Raw genomic sequence first — 9,601 nt, 5'->3', positions numbered from 1 at the left:
GAACAGGTATTAAGCTCAGAGAAAGTCTTCATCTTTTTTCTCTTTTTTTTTTTTGCTGTTTATTTCTTAAAGGTACAGTGTTCTGCAAATGTGTCATGTGTTATGCTTTTCACAATGAATCAGCTGTTATAATAAGCTACTGTATGTGCTTATGTTTGCAGTCATTTCAGAAATTACCTAAAATTCAGTTTTCTGACAGAACGTCTTAGTTTAAGTTCTTCTGCAGCGCAGTAGATGCTAATGGAGGCTTTCGTGATCTTGTTTGGATACATGAACTAGCGCTGACTGATCATTTGTATTTTCAGCATCGCAATGTGAATATGCGCAGAAATGCATCTTAAGGCTACCTGAAACATGATTGCTGAGTCAGTTTATTTACGCATACCAACCTTCCACACTCTGCATGAGCAAATATTTTTAAAGCATGTTTAATTTGTTTTAATCCAGTATGTCTGGACTAAGCAGTATTTGAACTCTCTAAGCAAGGTGCCTCTTTTAAAAAAAAAAAGAAAAAAAAGCATGAACTGTGTTGCTAAAAGCACATTTCAGAATTGGTTTTATTGCAAATCATCATCTTCCAATGTCTTATGCAGCTTTTCCTCACATTATTCAGGCTTAACATGAATTATCGGACTCAACATCAAGTTTGCAAGACACATGCTTAGACAGTATCCTTGACAAGGACTCGGTTTTTATGGGCAGTCCTGTTTGCACCATATACAGTACAAAGATCTGTGCTGCTCCCTGCAGGAAACTTGCTGTACTGCATCTTTTTTTTTGTTTGTTTGTTTGGAGGTTTTTTGTCCATAGATGCGTTGCTGGCTTCAAATTGAAATGAGCATCTATTTTTGGAAATAAAAATAAAAATTTCTCAGTTTCAACAATTGATATGCTGTCGTTGTGCTCTTTTTGGGTTTTTTTAGTGATTTTACGCCGTTTCGTTCTAGAGAAGAGCTGACGTGTCTGTGCTCAGAAGTGCTCTCCTTTTCATCACTGCTCAATGGGAAAATGTGTCAGGGCTGCAGAAGCTGTTATTAGTCACTGAGCATGATCATTATGTAACAGTCGTCATGGGTTCACCTAAACCTATTTGTGTTACGTAGGGTTTGAAGATTTGCCACGAGTAATATGAGTAAAGGTGACATAGCTAAAATTCTGAAACACGTGATATTGGAGTTGCAGTTTAAAAGGACAGAAATTAAAATGCTCCATCACATTAAGTACAGATAGATTAGATTTGAATAGTAGTAACTGGCTTTTTTTCCATTGTTAAACCCACAAGTGCACGCTGCCAAATTTCAGAGGCAGTGAAGCAACCACAAACTGTAACATCTGCGCCATCATCTTGTCATGGGTGAAATGAGGTTATTCTTCTAGCAAGCTCTATTTGGTCTTCATCAATGTGGTTATCTCAGCTATCCAGTTTTTTCTAGTCATCTGCAGATACTGCACTGAAATCTCATTTACTGTAGAACAATTTGACACAATGTTGAGGTTCTTTTAAATCACCTGCCAGACACAGTTTCTATTCATTTTTCTTTAGTCTTTGGAGAGGGCTTCAGATCTTTGAAGATGACCCTCCACGCTTCCAATAGCAGAGAGGACAAGTCCTCGTTGTCAGGTGTTTAAAGAAAATGGATCACTCCCTAAAGAGAACTTAATCATCAGTACCTAATCTTGTTTTTTTGATTTTCTGTTTCTAAGTGACCACAAACCCTTGTGAGTTCTCCTTTGTTTGAGTGTTTCACCATCATTAATAGAAGCTGGAGAGGAAAGCCATCTCTTTCTGCTTTCTAGCAAGACTGTTGAAGTTAAGTATCTTTACTGTTAGTTTCTTGTGCTTATCTAGCTCAAGGCACTGACATTTATATACTGAGAATTACTAGAGATTCCTAAAAAGACATACTCCTCATGTGTTAATGTCATAGATGACTCCAGGTGCTACAGAAGTCTCCAAAAGCACATTTTTTTTTTTTTTTTTATACAAAAAGATGAGAATCTGTAGCTGCCAAAGCTGTAAGAGATCCACATAGAAACTATTCTGGTGCGATATTAAAACTAAACTTCATTCGTACAGTATTTTTCCTTTTTGTTTTTTAATATGAACTAAATGAATATCTCTTCTCTATATAAACAAATCTGTATGGAAAAAAGGAAACTTGTTCATAGATGTTACATAAAACAGAAATACAGTACATATCACAGAGATCAGGATATATATTAAGTAGTATTCAATATAAACCTTTACAAGCAGATCAGGCTTTGTACAAAGAGTGTGCAAAATCACGTCCCTTTACTGGGTCTGTATATATACTGGCAACAAAAGTCTATTAGTTCTTTAGACAAAATAGAAAATTGGATGTTTGAAGTCTTAAGGGCACTTTGATCCCAGTGTGCCTTGGTCGGTCAGTCAGTGTGCAAAACTTTACAATTTAAAAAAAAACAAAACAAAGCCAGAGGTCCGAGGGAGTCATCATGAACTCCTGTCAGTAGTGGCTGAGCTCCTCTGGAGGAGTGAAGTTGTAACTGTCATCGCCGATGTAGGCGCCGATGCCGCCGCTTTGGCTCCCCCACTCATAACTGTCGGCGGCGAGACTAGAAAGTCAAAAATCAAAACACTTGAAGCGTCTCATGAACATTTTTTTTCCTGTGCAGCAGTTTCTAGGGAACAGGTCGTGGCACGCTTACCTGGCTTGGATGTTTTGAGGCATTACGCTCCACGCTAGGTCATCGTCACTGTCGTAACGCCGCGGGTTGTCAAAGAAATAGGCCCTAGAGGAGAAGACGTGACCAGGAAGCCCAGTGCCGCTCTGCGGTACAAGCCGAACAGAAAAAACAGTAAACAGAAGGCATCAGTGCAAACACTCAAAGGTAACTGTCCTCCTTATAAACCTGTGTTGTAAACCTGTGATCTCAAGGAGGGTTCCTGACTGGTTTAAGGTAACTGCTGGCTCACCCTGTCCAGTTTAGGCTGTCGAACTCTGAAGAAGAAAACGACAAGAGATGTGGGGAGCAGCTCCCACACGAACAAGATCACTCCGAAGACGATGTAGCCGGTGTCGCCCAGAGTCGACTGTAGGTCTGCCTGAAAGAAAAAAAGAATGATGCATGCATTTGAGAATAACATGAAAGCAGAAAAGGGACACGTGCAAGTCTTACTAAATTCTGACCAGCTAGTCTGAACAGTCAAACACAGCTAATTGGCTTTTAAGAGATAAGAAATAAAATATTTAAAGGAGTTAGAAAACAGACTGATTTCTCTAGAACTCGCACTAAAACCCACTTTTTGTTACATATTTGCAGCAGAGCAAAGAAACAAAAAAGTAAGCTTTAGATGAACCGGTCTGAGCTAGCATAGCTGCTTCCCCTTGTTTCCACACTTCCTACAGTCTATTTGTGAGGTATCGATTTACTATAGAGAGCAATCATTCTTCTTATCCAGTTTATCCAGTTAGACAGGAAACCAAATGACATTTTGGGACAAAGGCACTCAAACTGTTAACATGAACCATCGTGACCCCCTCCCCCTGTGATTCACCTGGTCTGAAACGTTGTACCAGTCATAGTCAAAGGAGTTAATACTCTTGTTTGAGAGCGCCAACACCACCAGGTTGTAGCAGGCCCTGGATGCGTACAGAAGGATGACGATGGCTCCTATAACCGTCACCTGGCACACTGATGTCCCCTTCAGTTTAAAAAAAAGAAAACAGAATGACTCATGAATTCATATTAGGCTGAAAATAAGACGCAAACTGGTGAGACGTCAAGAAATGGATTAAAGAAAGTGATCTAGATTGTCACTAAAAATATTATGTGCTTCCCCTTTCCGCGCTCCACCACTCCACTAAGTTTCATGAAACTGTGCTGCTTGGTTTTTTGCATCAGCATGCTCAAAATTTAGAAAACAGACCTCCTTCATGCACAGGAGGAATTTCTGTATCTTTAATTAAGGTGTGATTGGGACAGTTGGGACAAACAAGAAGCATGTCCACACTGTATCGAACCTTAAGCTTTCGTATGCACCGCAGCACAATTTGTCACGCACAAGAACGACGCCCAGTTGCTAGGGAACGATCGCTACGTGGCAAGCACAAATTATGTGCAGAAGTGACTCTTCACACGAGGGTGCACAATACCTTTTGATGCTAGTAACGCACCGGCTGTTAAATCAGTCGTAAGTGGCAGTGTTCAGGAAGTCTACATCGCACCAATCCTGCCTGACTTTGAGTTGCAGGACATCTCACCTTGGACTCCAGGTAAATGTTGGCCAGCGACATCTTGGCGATCTTGTAAAGACACAAGGCCAGCGAGATGGCGCACAGGACGAAGAGCGTGTCGTTGATCGCGACCCTCACCAGCACGATGGTGTGGGCTTCTGCAGAGGACATCCTCACCAGCAGGGCGCACACCAAATTGACAACTAAAAACACCAGGCTGATGAACAGGAAGGTGAGATACAGTGGCAGCCTGGTGGTGAGGAAACAAAAACAGGCAAAGATTTATTAACCCCAAAAATTACTATTAAAAAGAAGAAGACTCTTTATTTTATTTAAGTCCACCAGCTGGTCTTACCTGTACTTCAAAAGCTCTGGTGCATATTTGGACTTTGCCTTAAAAATAACCTGTGAAAAGGAAACAAACACAGTTTCATTCAAATGAGCAATGGCCTTGTGTCAGACTGCTTTCACTTCTCTGTTCTTGCTCTCCGAAATGCACAAGACACTCTGATTAAACAGGAACCTCCAGGCTGTAAAACGATTTAGAGTTGAACTTCGGATATGCAATGGTCACACAGCGCAGGGCCTCAGAAGCTTTGAGCCTCGCTTCTCGTTCGCAACTGTGACTCACATCAAGCGCAAGAGGATTTACGCTAAAAATAGGCTTCAGGCAGGGGCCAGAGGAGCTATTATTTAGTATCTGGATTATGTAAGCAGTTGAAGGAATGATTCACTGCATCCCACTTTTGCACCTGATGTGAATGGGAGTCTGTTGCACTGAGAGCAACAGGTAATATTCAGTGGACGACTTACTTCCTATATGAATCACTGTTACAGTGGCATGTCAAACCCAGGGTCATGGCCTGTATCCTGACAATGCCACTCTCTAAAATTCTAAATTCTGAAAAATAAAAATAAAAAAATAAATAGAGCCATCCATCCATCCAGCCACAGTGGGTGGGTGTATGGCTCTGAGTTCATGTGCATTCAAAGATGCTCTGCAGGCATGACAAATTAAAAAAAAAATATCACATGAGGTTTATGGACCTATATTATCAAAATGTGTTTAAACTGGCCAAATGGTTCAATGCAAATGAATTTTATTTATATAGCACCAAATCACAACAACAGTCTCCTCAAGGTGCTTTAGAGTGTAAGGTAAAGTCCCAACAATAGTACTATGAAAACCCCCAACAATCAGATGACCTTCTGTGAGCAAGCACCTGGCGACAGTGGGAAGGAAAAACTCCCTTTTAACAGGAAGAAACCTCCAACAGAATCAGGCTCACAGAGGGGCAGCGATCTGCCTAGACTGGCTGGGGGTTATACCTAGAGTGACCAGGTGGTCCACCTTTCTCCCCGTCCTCCCATCCATGACAGTAGAATACACAAAACAATCACATACATCGGTGTTTTAAAGCAGCTCTCAGCATTCCCACATTATCCCACTCAAATCTACCCTTTGCCCCACATTTAGTTTGTTTGCTAGTTCATTATCACACTGCAAGTTGGATGTTGGACTAACTGGTTTATAAACCAGCTGGGGTGTGACACAATTTTTTTTTTTTTTTAGCCCAGACAGAGACTTCCCTCATTAATCAAACACTGTGCTGGCACACGAAAAAGAAAAATAACGTGACAACATCTGAGCAACTCACCTGCGCAAAGTACAGGTTCATGAGGCAGAGTGTGAAGAACTGCAGGCAAACGGGGAAGCAATAGAGCAGCCAGAAGGGAAAGGGTCCCAGAGTGTTGGCCGTGACAAAGTTCTTGAAGTAGAAGGAGAAGAGCACGGTGCGCAGCGCCGACCACAGCAGGCACAGAAACAGGAACACGGTCTGGTAGCTGAAGCGCTTGTGTCGGTACCGCAGGACCAGCCAGAGCTGGATGTAGATGAAGATGAAGAGGAGAGAGTAGAAGACGGTGTAGACCACCGTCAGGCCCAAAGTGACGTAGGGTGGCACGGCCGGGCTCAAAGTAGGCAGGGGCTGCGAGTCGTCCGACGCCCAGAGCCCCTTCTCCTCCGCCAGAGCCTCCATGACCTGCTCTCTGTGTCCGGGGTGAGAAGACGGGGGTTGATCACCGCCAGCTCCTGCGGCTTCACAGAGCCAGCTTGTCGGCTCTTGTCTCTCTCTCTCACGCCCGGCCGAAGAGAGAGATGGACGCCAGGGCGAAAACAGGAGAAAGGGGGAGGAGAAAACAAGGCTGTCAAGACGAGCGAGGAGGGAAGAAACGCAGCAAGTCCAACTTCCTGCAGCCGCGCCGGAGAGCGAAGCACATGATCAGCGATGAGAATGAGCCGTTTGTCAGGAGAGAGAGCAGGAAGCCGCTCAGAGTTGCAAGCAGGAGCTCCGAGAGAGGACCAGCCTCCTCCAGCGCCCCCATCCGCTCCGGTCTGCGCACTCGTTTACGCGACGCGACGCATCAGCTGACGCACGTCGCCGTACCTTTAACCCCGCGGAGGGGTTTCCCACCGCAGCGCCGATCCCGGGAGAGTTTACATGTGTTTACCTTCAGTTCATCAAGATGAGTGAAATAAAGAGTATAATTAATCACGCAGGGGGAGCTGCCCTCCCGGTTCACACAGTTTAATGACAAAAGTCAGGATCTTTAATCAGTTTTTATTTTTCTTTCATTTTGACTTTTTGAAATGTATTTATTTTTAACTCAGTTTAGTTTCAGTTCCTTTCCAGAGTGGAAAGTAACTAGTTTTTGATGTTTTATAATTTTTTAGTTTCAGTTTAGTTTTTAGTATGTAAAAAATATTTTCACTTCGGTTTTTATTAGTTTCAGTACTAGTTGTTTTCTTTATTGAATTCCTGTTAATGTATGGAGAGAATGTGTCAGGGTTAAGATTACACACAGAAATCTTCTTACATTATATTACATAGACGTCCGATAATTCAGGAAAATCTGGAAAGGTATTATACTGAAACAATGTAATGAACATGTCCGCCAAAGCCTCATCAGGTAAGTTCTGATAATAAATTTAACCAAATTAACAAATATTAAAACTGAAGCTTTTTACTCGATTTATTTATTTCTTTTATTCGCATCTAGTTTTAGTTTTAGTTACTGTAATAACCTCATGTTTTGAACGAGAACGTGTAAATCCCAGATCAACATTACGGTTTAAAATTTTTATGAAGTTTAAAGACTTATTATATGCTAATTAATGAATTAATTATTCTTAATGAGATACATTTGCATACAAAAAGGAGGAAAATGTTATTTTTATTTAGCGTTTGGCACTTGTCCTCTTTACAGGACAGAGCCTCAGACTTTCGAGGTTATCTCATTTCAAATTCCAGTTAATCAGAATGTATTTGTATATTTAATAGATTATTGCAGTCCAAAGGTCCTTACAGATGACTGATAAGCCAATCATAAGACAGGGCAAAAATTGAATTTACAAAAAGGACACAAGAATTGAATGAGGTCAATAAAGTAATGATTTTTTTCCTGTGATTGGCTGCAACTTGCAAACAGAAGGTTTGAACCGCCGGTGCTGTGCTCACAGTCAGAGGTGTTTGCCTCTTTCAGGACATCACTATAATGTGTCAGGTCACAGGACTTTCTAACATTAGCCTCTTATTCACACTGAACTTCAAAAAACTGGATTTAGAAACCTTACTGCCTGTAACTGGAATGAGCTCCAACAAATACAGAAATAAATAAACATGGAGCTACATTTTCTGATGTTACCAGAACATTTTAAAATGATCTATTTATGAATCTGAAATCACTCTCATGCATACTTTTCCTCAACTATGTATAATGTGTCTTTCTATTTCTATATACATTCTTTCTTGATCAAAGTGGGACATCCTGTTTAAATAAAGGGTGTAATACTGAACATGATCTAGATCCCACAGCAGAAAAGTCTGTCTGAGCAGTTGAAACCTGAGGTTTTGACTCTCTGAGAAGACACTGACATCATTATTGTAGACTTTTTCCATGTTTAATATGAATATGCAGCACTGTAACAGTAGGTTGATGACACAAAATAAGAAAAAAGTACGATAGGCTGACTTTATGGTATAAAGACACTGTTTATACAGTTAAATTATCATAAAGAAACAGCCAACCTTGGCGAAAGGCAAACTTTCAAATGGTCAACAAATGTTCGAACTAATCCTACAGAGGCGATTGTTTCCTGACCTTTAGTTCCTGTTATGAGTCATGATCCAAAAATACTGAATCCTACAGCTTTGATGAAGCAGATCGGTTCTTCATTTGACCTTTCCTGCCTGGAAAACACCCACATTTTTAGAACTTCACAGATACATTTTGCGATGTAGCTTTTCCATTTAAAAAAGTAAGTCCCATGGCTTTCATGATATCATCAGGATTATTTTCTGCCACATTTTAAACTACATCCTGAGTTTCAGAAGACCTTATATAGTTTTCATACATTGAATAGTCCACCTGGTCACAAATGAAACATTTTTTGTGTTTTAAAATGAAAATGAAATAAAATGTAACATTTCCCTGTAATTCCAACCACAAGTCACATAATTTAGTTTATGACCCAATCGGTTATTTATCCAATGTGCACAGAAATCTAAGGGACATTTGTTTGTTATGGTAAATATCCTAGCAGCAAGGTTTTGGTTTCACAAGACCAGGGCATGTGAACACGAAGAATGTCAAGGATGGAGGTCACTGTGATCCATTAATCTTTTAGCACACGGGGACAGTGCCAGCCAGACACCAAACAGGATGCCATCAGCTACAGTACCTCCGCCTTGGCTGTGAAACCACAGGTTGGTACTCTCCTATATCAGAGATATGTGATTTTGTGTTTGGCCTGTGTAAATGCGAAGATAAATGCATATATTTTTACTTTAATTAGGCCAGGTCAGTGCAGTTTGTACAGAGTGCTGGGATGAACTGTTCTGCTGTTGGGGGATACAATTGCTCTGACATGGAGTGGGAGGTGTGGATGGATGTCTTAGTCCATTCCAAAGTTTAGGTGGGTGGTAAGTGTCAAAGTAACATCCACATGAATGCCAGGACTCAAGGCATTTCCCAGCAGAACATTGCAGTAAACTGACCAGTCAGTGGTTTCACTGTTGTGGCTGTGTACTGTCAGTCTATACAGATAGCATAAAACCTCTTTGTACATGGTATATATTGGTTTCTTTGTTCACTCAGAATTACTTCAGCCTGCCTGCAGCCCTTCATATTGCCTGCATCTCTGGTTTCATCTGTAACAGTATTGGAGTGATAATGAAATAGCACTTCAGTCTGATTATCAGGCCACAGCGTCCTGTTATAGACACATCAAACACCAGCCTGCTGGTTCCTAGGCAACTTGGTAAGAGAAAGCAGACTCGCTCAGACAGTAACAAGTCAGAGCTAATGGCATCACCAGCTCTGAT

General features: G+C 41.2%; 2 protein-coding genes across 2 annotated transcripts in view; one reads left to right on the top strand and one right to left on the bottom strand.

The window, feature by feature from the left end:
- The window catches only part of egln1a (egl-9 family hypoxia-inducible factor 1a), a 27,501-nt gene extending 27,092 nt beyond the window's left edge, over nucleotides 1–409 (top strand). Inside the window, exon 5 of the mRNA XM_063491061.1 lies at nucleotides 1–409. This exon is cut by the window's left edge and continues 378 nt beyond it. The gene's annotated coding sequence lies outside the window, so the exon portion shown is untranslated.
- Nucleotides 410–525: 116 nt separating this feature from the next.
- On the bottom strand, nucleotides 526–6,615 carry gpr137ba (G protein-coupled receptor 137Ba). The gene is made up of 7 exons (XM_063491060.1): nucleotides 5,876–6,615; nucleotides 4,573–4,622; nucleotides 4,245–4,467; nucleotides 3,539–3,685; nucleotides 2,957–3,085; nucleotides 2,689–2,810; nucleotides 526–2,595 (listed from the first exon to the last, which is right to left on the bottom strand). The coding sequence occupies exons 1-7, from the start codon at nucleotides 6,254–6,256 to the stop codon at nucleotides 2,487–2,489; spliced, it is 1,161 nt and encodes a 386-aa protein (XP_063347130.1). The 5' UTR covers nucleotides 6,257–6,615; the 3' UTR covers nucleotides 526–2,486.
- Nucleotides 6,616–9,601: the final 2,986 nt, after the last annotated feature.

This window comes from Pelmatolapia mariae, linkage group LG13 (assembly GCF_036321145.2).
Source record: "Pelmatolapia mariae isolate MD_Pm_ZW linkage group LG13, Pm_UMD_F_2, whole genome shotgun sequence".
Taxonomy (NCBI): Eukaryota; Metazoa; Chordata; class Actinopteri; order Cichliformes; family Cichlidae; genus Pelmatolapia; species Pelmatolapia mariae.
Note: the sequence above shows the minus strand (reverse complement) of the source record. Positions and strands in the feature narration are given on the sequence as shown.

What these genes read in the sequence shown, in the direction of transcription:
- gpr137ba (XM_063491060.1), bottom strand. Translation starts at nt 6,256, where the DNA reads ATGGAGGCTCTGGCGGAGGAGAAGGGGCTCTGGGCGTCGGACGACTCG. An exon ending in GGTACAACGTTTCAGACCAG is followed by an intron (nt 3,086 to 3,538) that starts GTGAATCACAGG and finishes TTTTTCTTTCAG; the next exon opens with GCAGACCTACAGTCGACTCT. An exon ending in CCTCAAAACATCCAAGCCAG is followed by an intron (nt 2,596 to 2,688) that starts GTAAGCGTGCCA and finishes TTGACTTTCTAG; the next exon opens with TCTCGCCGCCGACAGTTATG.